General features: G+C 46.6%; 1 protein-coding gene across 1 annotated transcript in view; it reads right to left on the bottom strand.

Annotated features, from left to right (window-relative positions):
- METAP2 (methionyl aminopeptidase 2) overlaps positions 1-5,134 on the bottom strand; it is a 33,558-nt gene extending 28,424 nt beyond the window's left edge. Inside the window, exons 1-2 of the mRNA XM_008256902.5 lie at positions 4,959-5,134; positions 3,237-3,341 (exon numbers count right to left, since the gene is read on the bottom strand). Of these exons, the coding sequence (XP_008255124.2) occupies positions 3,237-3,341; positions 4,959-5,109 (256 nt within the window). The 5' untranslated portion in view covers positions 5,110-5,134. The remainder of the gene's footprint in view (positions 1-3,236; positions 3,342-4,958) is intronic.
- Positions 5,135-18,449: the final 13,315 nt, after the last annotated feature.

Raw genomic sequence — 18,449 nt, 5'->3', positions numbered from 1 at the left:
ACGCTCCCGAGGATTCAGGGCACAGCCCCACCTCCAAATCTCAATAAATCTCACTGCAGTACCAGAACACTTCTCACTGGTATGTTTTGTCTCTCCATCAGAACAAGTTTTCTTTTAGGAAAATAATTCTGGAATACCAGCTTCCATCCCTCAAAGACCTCTCAGTCACATAAGCAGCACTGCTTGATTTTACCGAAATGAATTAGGGAAATGAATAGCTGCCAACTGGAGAAAATGGTCAATATTCCTAAAATCTTTACACATTGAAGATTTTCAACGTGAGAAGCAAAACAATTTCACTTTCATGGTCAAGAGATTCATACAATCTTGTAGAGGGGCACGGAGTAGAGCCCACTTCAAGATCAGCACTGTGATATTCGCCATACAGTAGGCCTATAGCAACCTCAGGTTACCTTGAATTTACAAATGTCTTTCTTGTTAAGAGTTCAAAATATATTCATAACCTGAAGCACAAGTAGGAAGATGTTTGCTTAAGGAAACAGGAAAGCTAAAAATTCATAATTATCTTGAATCCTGGCACACTTTCCATTAAATGTTGACTGTAAGCTTCCTAAAAGCAGAGAACACATCTTGCTAAAGGAAAAACAATTACTCCACATTACCCTAACACAATAATTAAAATACAGTCCCTGCTGTTAACCGAGAGGCAGAACCCTAAGAGAATAATACTCAAAGTAGAGCAGTTGGTCACAGCAGCTACAAATCCAAAGAAGGAAGTCCACCTCCTTTTCTGCAGAGGCTACATAAAGTCACAGTTCTCTTACCTACCAGTCTCTCCCTCCACTGTCTTACAGATAGCATCAACTAGGAGAATTGTAATAGTTGCTGCCTTAAAAGAAATCTTACAGCACCCAAATATTCACAAGGAGCCAGGGCCAGGGAATTTATATTATTATTTAAGTTTTCAATTTTCCTGAAGCCTAATTTGTGTATTTTTTAAAAAAATTATTGGAGAGGGAGATAGAGATGGACACTATTTCCATTAGCTAGTTCACTCCCCAAATGCTTATTAACATCCAGAGTAGGCCAGGGCAGGCCTAGGCTGAGAGCTGGGAACTCAACCCATCATCTCCCATATGGATGGCAGCACCCCCTTAATCTAAGCCATCAAGCTTCCCCCAGGGACTGCATTAGCACAAATCTGGAGTCAGGAGTTGTAGCCAGGTATCAAACCCAGGTACTCCAAGATAGGACACAGACATCTTAACCACTTAGGCTGAACATCCATCCCAAGCCAGGAAATTTATTATAAGAGTTTAGAAACACTCCAATGAGATCCTTTAAGAATGAAGAGAGGGGGCCGGCACCGCGGCTCACTAGGCTAATCCTCCGCCTAGCGGCGCCGGCACACCGGGTTCTAGTCCCGGTCGGGGCGCCGGATTCTGTCCCGGTTGCCCCTCTTCCAGGCCAGCCCTCTGCTGTGGCCAGGGAGTGCAGTGGAGGATGGCCCAGGTGCTTGGGCCCTGCACCCCATGGGAGACCAGGAAAAGCACCTGGCTCTTGGTTCCTGACATCGGATCAGCGTGGTGCGCCGGCCGCAGCGCGCCAGCCGCGGCGGCCATTGGAGGGTGAACCAACGGCAAAGGAAGACCTTTCTCTCTGTCTCTCTCTCTCACTGTCCACTCTGCCTGTCAAAAAAAAAAAAAAAAAAAAGAATGAAGAGAGGGACCGCTACCGTGGCGTAGCAGGTAAAGCCGCCGCCTGCAGTGCCAGCATCCCATATGGGCACCAGTTCGAGACTTGGCTGCTCTACTTCCGATCCAGCTCTCTGCTATGGCCTGGGAAAGCAGTGGAAGATGGCCCAAGTCCTTGGGCCCCTGCACCCACATGGGAGACCTGGAAGAAGCTCCTGGCTTTGGATTGGCACAGCTCTGGACATCGTGGCTATCTGGGGAGTGAACCAGCAGATGGAAGACCTGTCCCTCTCTCTGCCTCTCCTTCTCTCTCTGTGTGTAACTCTTTCAAGTAAATAAATAAATTAAAAAAAAAAAAAAAAAAGAGAGAGAGAGAGAGAGAGAGAGAGAGAGAGAGGCAGCTTCGGTACAGAGAGTAAAAGGAACAGACCAGCAGGGCCAGTGCTGTGGCATAGTGGGTTAAAGCCCCAGCCTGCAGCACTGGCATCTCATGTGGGCGCCGTGGCTGCTCCACTTCCAATCCAGCTCCCTAATGCATCTGGGAAAGCAGCAGATGGCGGCTCAAGTCCTTGGGCCTCCGCACCCATGTAAGAGACCCAAAGAGGCTCCCAGCTCCTAGCCTCAGATCAGCTCAGCTCTAGCCATTGTGGCCATTTGGGGAATGAACCAGTAGATGGAAGACCTCTCTGTCTCTCTAACTTTGCCTTTCAAATAAATAAATAAATAAACAAAATCTTAAAAAAAAAAAAAAAAATACAGACTGGGGACCAGGCACTAGCTCTGAGATTCTGGCTCTATTTTAGACATACCAGCTGTGTCACCCCAGGAAAATCACACAACCACAATTTCTCTATCTTATGAAATGAGAAGAGCATCTGCTTTGTTTTGCCTGGCTTTGTAAGGTTAAAATGAGAATGCATGTGAAAACTACTAATACATAATAGTTGTGTTCATAAATATTAAATACCCCCTCTCCATTTAACCTTATTAATACTCACTCAACACACTTGGCGTTCTACCAAGCAAATTTTTTAACTGAGGTTTGGGGCCGGCGCCGCGGCTCACTAGGCTAATCCTCCGCCTTGCGGCGCCGGCACACCGGGTTCTAGTCCCGGTCGGGGCGCCGGATTCTGTCCCGGTTGCCCCTCTTCAAGCTAGCTCTCTGCTGTGGCCAGGGAGTGCAGTGGAGGATGGCCCAAGTACTTGGGCCCTGCACCCCATGGGAGACCAGGATAGGTGCCTGGTTCCTGCCATCGGATCAGTGCAGTGCGCCGGCCGCAGCGCGCCGGCCGCAGCGCGCCAGCCGCGGCGGCCATTGGAGGGTGAACCAACGGCAAAGGAAGACCTTTCTCTCTGTCTCTCTCTCTCACTGTCCACTCTGCCTGTCCAAAAAAAAAACTGAGGTTTGTACTACTTGAGTAGCATTCAACAGATCTTTTTAAGCAGTTGCTAATACCTCTAATACCTTTTCCTTTTTATTTATGGCTGTAATTGAGATTTTAACAAGCAAAACGTCAAAGAACAGCTTGTATGGACAAATAAAATCAATGTTGTGTAAAGAATGTCAAATTAACCATTTACCTTCATCATCGTCATCTCTTTCTTTTTCTTCCAAAGCTTGTCTTTCCAATTGTTTTGCTACCTCATCCACTGAAGCTCCTGATTCTTTATCAGGTTCCTGTTGCCCTGTTGATTAAACAAAATAGCATATGTCAAATATAATAAAGATATGACCCCTCCTGAGTATGTTCAAAGGATTCCGGAGAACTCACAAATCTTGTTAAGTGCTCAGGTACAAAACATTGTGAATGTAACAACTTCTTGAATGACAATAAAAACATTTTCAATACCTACTGTCCATTCAACAATTCACACAACAAAATATTCTCTAGCTAAAATAAACAAAAGTGTGACTTAATCCCTATCTTTAAGTAGTTTAACTTTTAAAAGTACTCAACAAAAACTATCAAATACTTAAGACAGGCAATAAGTGCTGAAGGCCTTAGGAAAAAGAGGATTCTCACGGAACACCCTGGGCTTTGTGAAGATAGTAAAATCAAAATAGGTAGTAAAAGACAGTCCAATACTACAAAACAAAATTTCTGAATACTTAAACACAAGACCCAGGTCCTGCCCTGGAAGTGACTGCAAAACAGCTGCAGAAGCACTGTGTAGGTGTGGAAGGAAAAAGTTATACTAGACAGCACACAATGAAGTGACATAGCGGCTACCGAACAGGATTCATATGAAGAGACCCGACTGTTAAAAACACACTAGGATCAGTCTCCTGAACCTTAAAGGACAAACTACAGAGCTGGTTCTTCATCCGAAAGCCATGAACAACCCCAGAGGGTGTCGCAGGGTTACATTTTGCCCTGGAAGAACCCAGCAGCGCTACGAGTCTCCCTCTTTCACTCCCACCTCATCAAAAAGTTGCAGACTAGCCCTCTCCAACCTCTCTCCACTTCACATTCAACAACTCTGGGCTCCCCGTTTTTCTTTGGCTGACTTTAATTAGAATCAGGTAGAAATAATTTTTTCCCCTTAAAATGAGGGAGTGTCCGCAACAAAAACACTGGCTTCTCCAAATGCAACATTTCGGTTCCCAGCTCATAATATGACCCAGCCAACTGTAAGGCAAGCTGTTTTCGTAGCCTTACCGGGGGATTTAGAGGTTTTACCGCCCGAGAAGTTCCATTCCGGGACACAGAATATCCTATCTGCAGTCTGCCGGTGCCTTCACCACTCGGGCCCAAAGGCCCTAAGAAGCTGGACGCCGCCGCGCACGGGATTAAGTAACTGAAAACCCGTCCCACCACCACCACCACCCCTGCAGTTCCCACTCGGAGACACGAGCGCGCGGGCACACAGCCCCGAAGCGCACGAAGCGGCGCGAAGGTGAGGGCAAGCAATCCACGTGCCCATCCCAAGGCCACCCCCGACGAAAACGTGTCCCAGGATGCTCCCGCGAAGAAGCGGCGTGCGGGCGAGAACCCGGCTCCGGGGGAGGGGGATCTGAGTTCCGGCAAGGGACGGGCTCGGGCCCAGACACCCCGGAGCGCCACACGAGAGGCCGAGGCACTCCTGTGCCTCCCACCCTACCCCCACCAGACCGCCAGTCGCATGGGAGAAACCGCCTTTCCCAGGGACTGGGCATCTCCAGCCCGGTCTTGCCACCCTCCGAGACCAGGGAAGAGTCGAGCCCGGGATTCCGGGTGATGGGTCCCTGCCACCCCGCCAGGCCTGAGCCAAGTCGTTCAGCCATTCCTGGCCGCTGCTGGGAAAACCTAAGGCTCCTTTTACCTGCGGCAGTCCCTTTACTCTTCTTCTTCTTCCGTCTTTTTTTCTTGGCTGCTTCCTCAGCCGTAGACGCAGCTTCGTCCTCGCGGTCGTCCGGGCCCAGGTCGCCATTCAGGTGGCTCCCGGAGGCCGCTGCCTCCTCCACGCCCGCCATGTTGCCCGAGAGCTCGCGAGGGAGTGAGACAGAGCGGCGAGGGCCCGATCCTTCTTCTCCCCCAGCAACGCCGGAAGCTGCTCTCGATGGTAGGGCGCAGGGAATGCTGGGACGGCGGAGGACCCGCCCGCCGGGGCTCGGCTAGCCCGGGGCTGGCCAGCGCCTGGCGTCTTCTAGGAGCCACGGGTGGGTCCTGGGCGGGTCTCATAGCGGTAAGCTTGGGCCAGGCCACGCACGGCTCGGGCATTCCCATTGCAAATCCGCTGACGTAGGGTCAACGCGAAAGGAGACCGAGCCGGAAATTTCAGTGCGTGTCTGTGGAGAGGAGTAGCCTGCAAGAGCGAGGGGCGACTCTGCTGGAACCGAAACGTTTTAGAAATCGCACGAGAAGCAAGAGAGGAAGCAGCACAAAAATGTGTTCAGGGGCTGGAGTTGTGAGCTTACCCGGTAAAGCCGCCGCCTGCGACGCAGGCACACCTTAGGCGCCTCCGGATGGATTCGGTCCTGGCTGCTCCTCTTCTGATCCGGCTCCCTGCTAATGGCCTGGGAAAGCAGTCGAAGATGGCCCAAGTGTTTGGGTCCTTGCCCCAACTGAGAGAGCTGGATGAAGCTCCTTATCCCTGTCGTTGTCGCCATCTGGGGAGTGAACCAACTGATGGAAGATCTCTCCCTCCCTGTAACTCTGACTTTCAAATAAGCCTTTAAAAATTATTTTTTTTTTAAAAAGTGTTCACTTACATACATTCGTTTTTTATGACCAGAAAGGACTGTTTGATGCAATCACAGCTCACAGCCAGGCTGCCGGGACATTCAGGAGGTATTCTGGAAGCTGGGATACTGTGTTCGTTCCTGCACCCCAAACCCCAGACGGTTCACCATGGAGTCTCCCCACGCTCGTGTCACTGACCAATTCATGGTGAGAGTTACAGGCTCTCCTACACGGGGACACACATCCTTCCCCGTTCATACGGAAGCTCACATTCCAATTTCTCTATTTCTGATCACCTTTCTTTTGGACTAAGACGTTTCCTCAGAATGCCCATTTTAGTCTTTTCTTAGTCCCTGTTCAAAGGGCAGTTGGAGATTTCATCTGGGTACGTGTATGGTGATTGGTTGCACCAACTGATTTCTACTAAGTATGACTGTCTACAATAGAAAGGTTATTTGTTTTCATTAATTTTGTTAATGTTTTCTTTTTTAACAATTTTGTGACTTTTAAAAAATTTGCTGATTTTTATTATTATTTTGTTTAAAAGACAGACAGAAAGGGAGAGAGTAAGATTTTCACCCACTGGTTCACTTCTCAAATGCCTACCACAGCCAGAGCTGGGCTATGCTAAAGCTAGAGGCCAGGAACTCCATCTGAGTCAACCAAGTGGGTGACATGGACCCCAATTGTGACATCACCTGCTGCCTCCCACAATAGGCATTAGCAGAAAGCTGAAAGACTCAGAGTCAGGACTGCACCCCAGGCTGTCTTATATGGCATGTGAGCATACCAAGCAGGGTCTAAACCACTGCACCGAACACCCACCCCTTCCCAGATTTTAAACAGGGGATTTCTCTAAGCATATTTTAAATTGCTTTCTCTGATTGAGAGCTAGCAATATAGAGGTTGATAAACTAAATGTAGTATCAAAAAAGTAGGTAGCTACCATTTATAGAACATTCTTGGACATGCCAAGCCTGAGCTGGCCTTTGCCTGCTTCTCCAGTCACTCCAATTCTTTTTCAGGCTCCAGCTCTCAAAACTCATTCTGCTCATGGAACATTTCATTCAGGCTCTCCCTTGCATCTGGGCTGTTCTTTGCAGCCAGGCAGCCAGCCATGCAACCATTCATTCAAAGCCTGAAATGTACCTGGATCTAGCAATATATCAATGCAAAAATAGGCTTTTTGTCATCATGGGGCCAATGAACAAAAACAGATGTTAAACAATGACGTTAATGATGGTAAATTTACAACTAGTGCTATGAGAGCAAGTTCCAAGGAGACTTACCTAGGTGGGATGGTCCAGGAAAACCTCCCTGAAGAAGTGGCAAGTAGGCTGAGATCAGAGGGCGAAGTAGGGGATGCGGGGGCTGCAGAGGGCAAGTGTTCTTGGCAAAGTAAAGAGCTTCATTGTATCTAAAAGAGGAAAAATGAAAAATAAGAGCCAGATTCTAGTATTAGAGTGGTCATTTAGCTATTACTTGTGTCTCTGCACTGCTCAAATAATCTTTTCTGAGACTTGGTTTCTCATATGTAAAACAGGAAGGAATATGACATTGAACAGAACAATGTCAGAATGACTAAAATACAAAAAGGTAGAGGAAAGAGTGAGTGTGATAAAATGATACTTTTCAAAGGATAAAGGTGAGAGGAGAGATCACAGGGCCTTTTATACCATTTGAAGCGCTCTGTCCTTTGTCCTAAGAGCTATGGCAACCCCGTAAAGAACGTTAATGGGTGAGAGGACAGGTGACCTGATGAGATTTAGTTAGCATGACCAGATTCTAGAAAGATCACTGTGGCTCCGGGGAACCGAGCAGATTTGAGAGTAGCCAAAATAAGCAGGACAACTAGGTTAGAGGCTTTTACAGTCAGCCAGGCAAGAGATGATGGCAGCTCCAGCCACAGTGATAATGTATACGATGAGACATGAACAGATTGAAGGGACATTTGGCAGATAAATGGGCAGGGCTCGGTAATGAAGTGTACATGGCTGATGAGGGAGAAGGAGATATTAAAGAGGTCTGTGCCAGTGAAACTGGACCGACAGTAACGTAAATGACAGAGATAGGAAAATATTCCCAGATTGGAAAGGGAAGACCATGTAGCTGACGTTGGGCCTGCTGAGTTTGAGGCATCTTGAGAACTCAAGTGGAGAGGTGAGGGTGGCAGGTGACCATGAAGGACTAAAGAAAAAGCTGGGGCCTGAGCAAGGTTCCATCCAGGTTGGCTTCTGGGGCAGCCTCTCTCCCGTCTTGTAGATGGCTTTGTTGTCCCTGGGGTACACAGCACTTCTTCTAAGGTCCACATTGCAAAGGAGTATGCCCCGCTCTTAGGACCTCACTTAATTACCTCCCCAAATAGAGTCACACTGGGGATTAGGGCTTCAAGAAATACATTTGAGGGGGCACAGTTCAGTCTACAACATGAACATTGCCAGATGTCGTCCTGTAAGGAGTGAGGAGGGAGTTGTTCCCAGCCGAGAAACTGGTGTGAAAGAATGTGGCATGTTGACAAGTTAGGGTGTTGCTGAGGAGGAAGCAAATTAAAATCAAAGTGTGAAAGGCCCTAAGGAGTATGGTTTTATAATAAGGACTCAGGGTGATAAGTAGTAAAGTGTATGTAAATTTTAATATTGGAAAAAAAAGTCTCAAAGGCCTAATAAAAGATTCAATGGACATCTTTGACGCGCCAGTGCAATTAATACTGTTTAGCCATTACACACTGGTTAAGGGGCTGGCTTTGTGGCACAGCAGGTTAAGCTAACATCTTTCATGCCAGCATCCATTATGAGCACTGGTTCAAGTCCCGGTTGCTCTACTTCCAAACCTGCTCCCTGCTAATGTGCCTGGGAAAGCAGCAGAAGATGGCCCAAGTGCTTGCACCCCTGCCACCCACATGGGAGATCCAGATGGAGTTCGTGGCTCCTGGCTTCAGCCTGGCCCAGTCCTAGCAAGCTGCAGCCTTGTGGGAAGTAAACTAGCAGATGGAAGATATTTCTCTCTTCTCTCTCTCTCTCTCTCTCTCCATCTGTCTGTAACTCAGCTTTTCAAATAAATAAAAAGTAAATTTTTATATAATTTTTTAAAATTTATTTTACAGGTAGAGTTACAGACAGTGAGAGAGAGAGAGACAGAAAGGTAGGTCTTCCTTCTGTTGGTTCACTCCCCAAATGGCCCCTGCAGCCAGCACTGCGCCGATCCGAAGCCAGGAGCCAGGTGCTTCTTCCTGGTCTCCCATGTGGGTGCAGGGCCCAAGCACTTGGGCCATCCTCCACTGCCCTCCCAGGCCACAGCAGAGAGCTGGACTGGAAGAGGAGCAACCAGAACTAGAACCTGGTGCCCATATGGGATGCCAGCGCTGCAGGCGGAGGATCAACCAACCAACCGGATTCTAGTCCCATTTGGGGCGCCGGAATCTATTCTGTCCCAGCTGCTCCTCTTCCAGTCCAGCTCTCTGCTGTGGCCCAGGAAGGCAGTGGAGGATGGCCCAAGTGCTTGGGCCCTGCACCCACATGGGAGGCCAGGAAGAAGCACCTGGCTCCTGGCTTCGGATTGGCGCAGCGCACCAGCCGTAGCGGCCATTTGGGGGGTGAACCAACGGAAGGAAGACCTTTCTCTCTGTCTCTCTCTCTCACTAACTCTGCCTGTCAAAAAAAAATTACATGTATGTAGATTACATAGATAATTTAAAATATTTCTGTAATGCAGATTTTCAAGCTAGGGAATGACCTGGTTATTTTGCTCTGCAAAAGATCACTCCAGGGGCCAACGCTGTGGCATAGAGGATAAAGCTGCCACCTGCAGTGCTGGCATCCAATATGGGCACTGATTGGAGTCCAGGCTGCTCCCCTTCCAATCCAGCTCTCTGCAACATCCTGGGAAAGCAATAGAAGATGGCCCAAGTCCTTGGGCCCCTGCACCCATATGGGAGACCCAGAAGAAGCTCCTGGCTCCTGGCTCTGGATAGGCACAGCTTCAGCCACTGTGGCTAGTTGGGGAGTGAACCAGCAGATCAAAGATCTCTCTCTCTCTCTCTTATCTCTCACTCTCTCTCATTCTCTCTCTCTCTCTGTCTCTCTTTCTCTCTCTCTGTAGCTCTGCTTTTCAAATAAATAAATAAATCTTTAAAAAAAAAAGATTACTCCAATGGGAGTCTAGACCCTAGACTAGTGTTTCTCATTCAGAAAACTACTTCCTTTAAAAAGCCAAAAAATTTTAAAGAACTCTCTCCTAACCTGAGAACATGGCATTTTCTATTTTTTCAAGTTAAACCATCTTTTTGCTTTATTATAAGGAAATGACAGGGAAAGTAGTTGATACTGGCTTTTTGTGCCTTCATAAAAATTTTTAGAAGACAATCTATGGCAGTTCTCAAAAACATGTTTTAAACTTTTCTAAATAGCAACATCCCAAAGTCTGATAATCCCTACTTTAAGAAAAGAACTGGAGACAGGCAAGCCTGGTGTTTTAGGAGAACCTGCTAAGTTACTGGTAATAACAACATGAGTAAGAGCTCATGGGAAGGCTTTGGTTGGGGCTGAAAGAGGAGACATTGGGTTGTAGAAACATTTCTAATGTAGAATTAAGAGAACTTCATGGCCTGTTAAATGTGGAGAGGGAGGAATTGACGATGACACCCAGTTTTCTGGCACAGGTTCCTGGGTGGAGAGTGGTACCACTCCCAGAGATAGGCAATGAACAAGGAGGAGCGGGTTTTGGGAGGGGAGAGTCTGAGATAAACTTTGGGCATGCTAAGTTAGAGATGCCTGCAGGGCATCCAAGCAAAGATATCTATAGTCAGCTAGAAATATGGATCTAGAGATACAGACATGGGAGTCACTAAGGCCTCAGTGTGGCAGAAGGCTGTGAATGAGGTAGTCAGAGAAGAAAGGCCAGAAGCAAAACACAACCTAGAAGAACTCTAATATTTGAGGGTTTTTATTTGCTTGTTTGGGGGAAAGGTGGAAAATTCCATTAAGCAGACTAGAAAGGAAGGGTTAAGACTGGAAGGAGAAAATGTAGAGAATAATTGCATGGAAAGAAGGAGAGAAAACGCTTCATTAAAAGAGTTTGGCAAAAAACAATCTAAATGAAGGATCCTGGTGAACAACACCCCAGCAGAAGGATCAGGCCATCAAGGAGAGAGGCGCCTTTCTCTGAAGGGAGGAAGGAACCTCCACTGGGATATGGCCTTGACTAAACAAATTCAGAGTTGGTGAACTCAAGGGGCTTCCATAGCCTAGACAGCTCATAGCAAGAGTCTCGGGTGATTGCTGACGTCATAAATAAGAGTGCCAATTGTTAAATCAACAATGGGAGTCACTGGGTTCATGCTCCCCACGCAGGATCTCTGTCCTTAATATGTTTATCTATGAAACTCAAAAACAACACTACTAGTCGAACAATACCCTATACCTGGTTCGGTTGTGTGAGTGCAACCTGTTGAAATCCCTGCTTAGTATATACTAAATTGATCTTCGGTATATGAAGGTAATTGAAAATGAAACGTGATGAAGGGGGGGGAGGGGAGAGGAAGTGGGTGAGGGGAGGGCCACGGGAGGGAGGGAGGTCGGGGGGAAGCCACAACAATACAAAAGATGCATTTTATATTCTACTTAAAACTATTGGTTGAGCTCTGTAATTAATACACAATTACTCTTAGGTGTTTAATCAATGCTATAACTAGTACTCAAATAGTATTTTACGCTTTGTGTTTCTGTGTGGGAGCAAAATGTGGAAATCTTTACTTAACATACGCTAAATTGATCTGTATATAAAGATAATTGAAAATTAATCGTGATGTGAAGGGGAAGGGGCAAGGGAGTGGGAGAGGGGAGCGTTGTGGATGGGAGGGAAGACACGGGGGGGGGGGGAGGAGGCTATTGTGGTCCATAAGCTGTGCTTTGGAAATTTATGCTCATTTAAAAAAAAAAAAAAAAAAAAAAAAGCCACGCTGTGCTGTAGTAGGTTAAGCATTTGCCTGCAGTGCCTTTAAGGCCACCACAAAACACACCAAACACTGGAGTAAGGGAAAGAATTTATTGGGGGGGTGGGGGGGACCGGCACTGTGGCTTAGTGGGTAAGGCCACTGCCTGCAGTGCCAGCATCCCATATGGGCGCTGGTTCAAGTCCAGGCTGTTCCACTTTCCATCCAGCTCTCTGCTATGACCTGGGAAAGCAGTAGAAGATGGCCCAGGTTCTTGGGCCCCTGCACCTACATGGGAGACCCGGAAGAGGCTCCTGGCTTTGGATTGGCACAGCTCCAGCCATTGCCACCAGTTGGGGAGTGAAGCAGCAGATGGAAGACCTCTGCCTCTCCTTCTCTCTCATTGTAACTCTGACTTTCAAATAAATAAATAAAATCTTTAAAAAAAAAAAGTTTATTGGGGGGAAATCCAATAGACTGGAGAGAGGGGCAAAGAAGGAAAAGAGGGAGAAGGAGAGCGTGTAAGAGAGAGACAGAGACAGAGTTCAGGAGAGGGAGAGAGAAAGTGTTTAGGAACAGGTCCTTTTAAAACTTTGCCAGGGGGCAGGAAGGGAAGTAGGAGCAGCGAATCCCATTTGGATGGGAGTAGAGCTTGACACTGGTGGCTGGGCCACGTGGCCACCTGGCTTCCAGCAATGGCAATGGGGGCTGGAGCCTAGGATGGTGTCAGGGTGTAGATCGCGCCATAGATAAGACTACGCCATTTTCATAACAGTGCCAGCATCCTATTTGGGTGCCAGTTTGTGTCCTGGTAGCTCCACTTCCAATCCAGCTCTCTGCTGTGGCCTGGTACAGCAGCAGAAGATGGCCCAAGTGCTTGGGCCCCTACATCCATGTGGGAGATCTGGAAGAAGCTCCTGGCTCCTGGCTTCTGACTTCTGGCTCTGGCTTCTCGCTTCTGGCTTCAGATCAGCTCAGCTCTGACCCTTGCAGTCATTTGGGGGAGTGAACCAGAGGATGGAAGACCTCTCTCTCTGCCTCTCCCTGTGTCTGTATGTAACTCTGCCTCTCAAGTAAATAAATAAATATATTTTTTAAAAATTTGATCAGCTACATCATGCTGCTGTGGAAGGATCACATAGTACAAAGTCTTAAAGGTGACCATTAATTGGTGATCTTAGCAAGAGCATTTTGTTAGGGGGTACCAAACAAGCATACATAGAGAGTAGGATGCACTATTTGGAGAAAAATGCCTCATTTTAGACTCATTTCATCAGTGACTCTTGCAATACTCTCTTTTAAAAAATATTTATTTATTTATTTATTTGAAAGGTGGAGTAGCAGAGAGAGAGAGAGAGAGAGAGAGAGAGAGAGAGAAAGAGATCTTCCACTTACTGGTACACTCCCCAAATTCCTACAACAACTGGGATGAGCCAGGTGGAAGCCAGGAACTGCATCCTGGTAGCCCACATGGGTGGCTGGGACCCCAGTACTTGGGCTATCAACCACTGCCTCCCAGGTGCATTGCCAGGAAGCTGGATCAGAAGTGTGGAGTATCTGTGACTTGAAGCAGGCACTCGGATAGGGGATGCAGGTGTCTCCTGCAGTGGGTTAACCCTCTGAGCCACAACACCTGCCCCCTGCAATGCTCTTCTTTTTATTCTGGAAAGGGCCTTCCTTGAAACTCAATGTAGCTCTGTTGCCTTCTGCTATTCTTTCCTTCTATTAACTGTATCCAATGACATATCAAATCACCTTTTATCTTACATTATCTTCTTTTTGTAATTACAGCATGGACAGTCACTTAACTGTAGAACTTCTTTAATTTCTCCATTATCTCTGTGCAGTATCCATGTGTTTTTTATGTCCTCAGTTTTCTCAACCTTAAAAAAGGAAATAAAATATAGTCTATTCTTCTTTAGATGTTCCAAAATGATCATTGGGGATGAAATCTAGATTTTATTTGCATCAACTATCTAGAAGCTTGGAGGTACCTTTGATGCTAATTAGTGAAACACTGTCATCGGATATAAATGTTTGTATTCAACTGACAGCTCCTGACTTGAGGGAGAATTGCTTCAGAGCAAGGCCTGAAGCCACTAAATTCAGCTGTTTGGACCTGACTCACTCTTTCCTTCCTTCCTTCCTTCCCCCCTTCTTCCTTTTTTATTTTCTTATTTCTTTCTCCCTCTCGTCCTTCCTTCGAAATAATATTTGTTGATCAAACACATACAAAAGAAACAGCAGCGAACCAAATAAAGTCTGTCTTGTGGAGACTTCACTGAGGCAAAGAGAAAACAACAAAAAAACAGATAAAATGAATATATAGAATAACAAGTAGTGGTAAGTGCCTTGGAGAAAACAAAGCAGGTTTAAGGGGATAAGAGTGATGCTGTTTTACCTCGCATTTTCACAATGGCCTCTTTTTCAGAGTAATATTTGATTAGAGACTTGGAGGATGTGAGGGATATGGTATGTTAGGTGGGAAGCATGCCTGGTATGAGGACAGGAAGGGGACCCATGTGGCTGAAGCTTGATGAATTGTGAGAGAACAGCAGGAGATAAGATTATAGAAGTAAGAGGAATAGGAGCAGGTCAGAGTATGTAAGACCTTGGAGGCCACCGTTATTCCAGCTTTTACCCTGAGTGAGAAGGGAAGTAGTTGGACAGAGGGCAGGATCTTGCTCTGATTGAGGACCTAGAGTCTGTGTTGAGAGTATCAATCATATTTTCTAAAGGAGCTCCTTAGGAAGATTTATTTTGCCTTGTAGTTTTGAAAGTTTACAGTCCAAGACTGGGTGTCTGGCATCCAGTGAGAGCAATGAATGGTGGGCCACACGTGGGTGGAGGGTCACGTGCTGAGCCAAGAAGCACCCTTGGTTTATATAACTAACTCTCCCATGAGAACCACCTTCAGAGGGTAAGCTCCGATGACCCAAGGATCTCCCAGCTGGGTTTGCCTCCTAGACACCAAAATTAGTTCAAGCCTCCACCCTTAATCCATTAACATTAATCATTAACTATTAACTTGGTTAATGAAGTTTTGGGGACCAAGCTCCTAATACATGGGCCTTTAGGAGACATCTAAACTACCATGTAAACTCTTAACGGTTGAGATTCAATTTTAAAGGGTAGAGAAAAGGCAAAATAAAGCCCAGGTAAGAGGTTCTATGTCGTGATGATCCTTGTGAGGGTTGACGACCGCTGAGTCAGCATGATAGTTGTGAAAGATGGTGAAGAGGTTGCATTCTGGATATAGATTATTGGATTTAATAATGAAATAGCTATATAGTGTGAGAAGAAGAGAGAACTCAAAGAAAGCTCCAGACCTTTGGCCTGAGCACTTGGAAAAAGGAAATTTCCTTTTATTGAAATAAATAAGAAAGAGTTTGATAGAGAAACTAGGAATTCAGTTTTGAAGGTTGTATAAATTGAACTTGAAGGGCCTATTAGATACATTATATAGCAAAGTGGATATACAGTCTACATCAGGAGTTCAAGTGAGACATCAAGGCTGCAAATCTACATTTGTGAGTTGTTGGTGTGTAGCTTTTCTTTTTTAAAGATTTATTTATTTATTTATTTATTTATTTGAAAGGCAGAGTTACAGAGAGCGAGTGCTTTCATCGGCTGGTTCACTCCCCAAATGGCCACAACTGCTGCAGCTAAGCTGATCTGAAGTCAGGAGCCAGGAGCTTCTTTTGGGTCTCCACATGAGTTTGGGCTATTTTCTGCTGCTTTCCAGGAGCATTAGCAGGGAGCTGGATCAGAAGTGGAGCAGCTGGGACTCAAACCGGTGCCCATATGGGATGCTGGTGCTGCAGGCAGCAGCTTAACCTGCTGTGCTGCAGGGCTGGCCTACGTTGGCTTTTAAAGATTTATTTACTTATTTGAAAGGCAGAGTGACAGGGACAGAGAGAGCAAGATCTTTCATCTCCTGGTTGACTCCCCAAATGACTGCAATAACCAGGAGCCAGGAACTTGGCTTCCACATGGGTAGCACGGGCCCAAGCATTTGGGCCATCATCTGCTGCCTTTTAAAGTGTATTAGTGGGGGGCCAGTGCTATGGCGTAGCAGGTAAAGCCGCCGCCTGCAGTGCCAGCATCCCATATGGGTGCCAGTTTGAGTCCCGGCTGCTCCACTTCCAATCCAACTCTCTGCTATGACCTGGGAAAGCAGTAGAAGATGGCCCAAGGCCTTGGGCCCCTGCATCCATGTGGGAGATTCAGAAGAAGCTCCTGGCTTCGGATTGGCGCAGCTCCGGCCGTTGCAGCCAATTGGGGAGTGAACCAGCAGATGGAAGACCTCTCTCTCTCTCTACCTTACCTTCTCTCTGTGTGTAACTCTGACTCTCAAATAAATAAGTAAATCTTTAAAATAAATAAGTAAAGTGTATTAGCAGAACCTGGATTGGAAGCGGAGCAGCTGGGACTCAAACTGGTGCTCTAATATGGAAGCCAATGTCACAGGAGGTGGCTTGACCCCCTCACCACAACACCAACCCTGTCTAGATGGTTTCTAAAACTGCTATGGTTTGAAAATCATTTCAAACCCCAAAGTCATAAATTACTCATACTAAGAGGGTGGAAATTTAATCCAAGTATGGTGTTCAGGAGGTAGGCCTAGTGGGAGGTCGTTAGGTCACTGGGACATGCTTTGGATTACAGGGGTGAGAACCCTCCAGCCCACAGGCCAGATAAGGCCTGTGAAAACATGTGAGCTGGCCCTGCCAAGGCAACCACAGGTGAGACTCGGATTTCACATATATAGCAGGCTAATTTCTAAATTGATAATTTTGTATGGCCTGGGAATTAGTTATATATATCCAAATGTCTCTTGGCGGAAAGAAGGTAATTCCCATGAGGGGTTGGTTATAAAAGCCTGAGTCAGGCCCAGCCACTCTCTCTGCTTCCTGGCTTGCTTTGTGATCCTCCCCTGTATGTGCTCTGCTGTTGCTGTCACCCTCACCAGACACCAGACTAACGGGGCCACTTATTTTGGACTTGAATCTTCAAAACCATGAGCTAAATAAACCTTTTCTCTTTATTTAGTCAGTTGCTTCTGTTTTGTTGTTACAGTGATGAAAACTGGCTCATGCAAAAGCCATGTAACTGGATAAGTTGGGAAGGATAGCGAGATGAAAACAGGCCCGAGAGAGAGAAACTGAATCACTGATGAAAAGAAATCAGTGGAGGCTGGCGCCGCGGCTCACTAGGCTAATCCTCCACCTAGCGGCGCCGGCACACCGGGTTCCAGTCCCGGTCGGGGCGCCGGATTCTGTCCCGGTTGCCCCTCTGCCAGGCCAGCTCTCTGCTGTGGCCTGAGAAGGCAGTGGAGATGGCCCAAGTGCTTGGGCCCTGCACCCCATGGGAGACCAGGAGAAGTACCTGGCTCCTGCCTTCGGATCAGCGCGGTGCGCCGGCCGCAGCGCACCAGCCGTGGCGGCCATTGGAGGGTGAACCAACGGCAAAAGGAAGACCTTTCTCTTTCTCTCTGTCTCTCTCTCTCTCTCTCACTATCCACTCTGCCTGTCAAAAAAAAAAAAAAAAAAAAAAGAAAAGAAAAGAAAAGAAAAGAAAGAAAAAAGAAAAAGAAATCAGTGGAGTCGGTGTTGTTTCACAGGGTGTTGAGCCGTCCCCTGCAATGCTGGCATCCCATACTGGAGTACTGGTTGGAGTCCCAGCTGCTCCAGTTCCAATCCAGCTCCCTGATAATGTGCCTGGGAAAGCCACAGAAAATGGCCTAAGTGCTTGGGTCCCTGCCATCCACTTGGGAAAGCAGGATGGAGTTTCAGGCTCCTAGGTTTGGCCCGAGCCAGTCCTGGCTGCTGCAGCATTTGGGGAGTGAACCAGAGGGTGAAGATCTCTCTCTCTCTCTCTCTCTCTCTCTCTCTCTCTCTCTATGCTTTTCAAATAAATAAATCTTAAAAGAAAAAAAGAAAGAAAGGAAAAACAAAGAAAAAAAAAAGAAACCAGCAAAGTGCTAGAGAAGGAATAACCAGGGAAGGAGAAAAACCCAGAGAAAACAACATCTAGGAAACCAGGTAGAGGAAGTGTTGCAAGAGTACTGGGTTGAGTCAAATGCTCTGTGGGATTGTATATGTTAAGGACTAAATAGTGACCCCTGAATTTAGTGCTATCAAAGACTCTATGGCATTAAGAGAGACCTGTCAGTGGAGTGGTGGGGATGAATCAAGTGGGTTGAAGACAGAATGGGAGCAGCTTTCAAAGAGTTTGCCATAAACTACTCCCACTCATTAGGATGTCAACTATTAAAATTTTTTTAAACACTAACAATTAAATGTTGGCAAGGATGTAGAGACACTGGAAATTTATATGTGTTTCTGGTAGGAATGTAAAATGGTATGACTGCTGTGGGAAATGGTATGATGATTCCACCCAAATTACACATAGAATTATCATATGCTCAACCAGCCCACTTCTGGGTATGTATCCAAAAGAAGTGAAAGCAGGGACTCAAATACTTTACACCCATGCTCACAGCAACATTTTTTTTATTTTTATTTATTTATTTATTTATTTGACAGGCAGAGTGGACAGTGAGAGAGAGAGACAGAGAGGTCTTCCTTTTCCCGTTGGTTCACCCTCCAATGGCTACCGCAGCCGGCGCACCACGCTGATCTAATGGCAGGAGCCAGGTACTTCTCCTGGTCTCCCATGCGGGTGCAGGGCCCAAGCACT

This window comes from Oryctolagus cuniculus, chromosome 11 (assembly GCF_051225735.1).
Source record: "Oryctolagus cuniculus isolate XC-2025 breed Fujian yellow rabbit chromosome 11, ASM5122573v1, whole genome shotgun sequence".
Classification (NCBI taxonomy): Eukaryota; Metazoa; Chordata; class Mammalia; order Lagomorpha; family Leporidae; genus Oryctolagus; species Oryctolagus cuniculus.
Note: the sequence above shows the minus strand (reverse complement) of the source record. Positions and strands in the feature narration are given on the sequence as shown.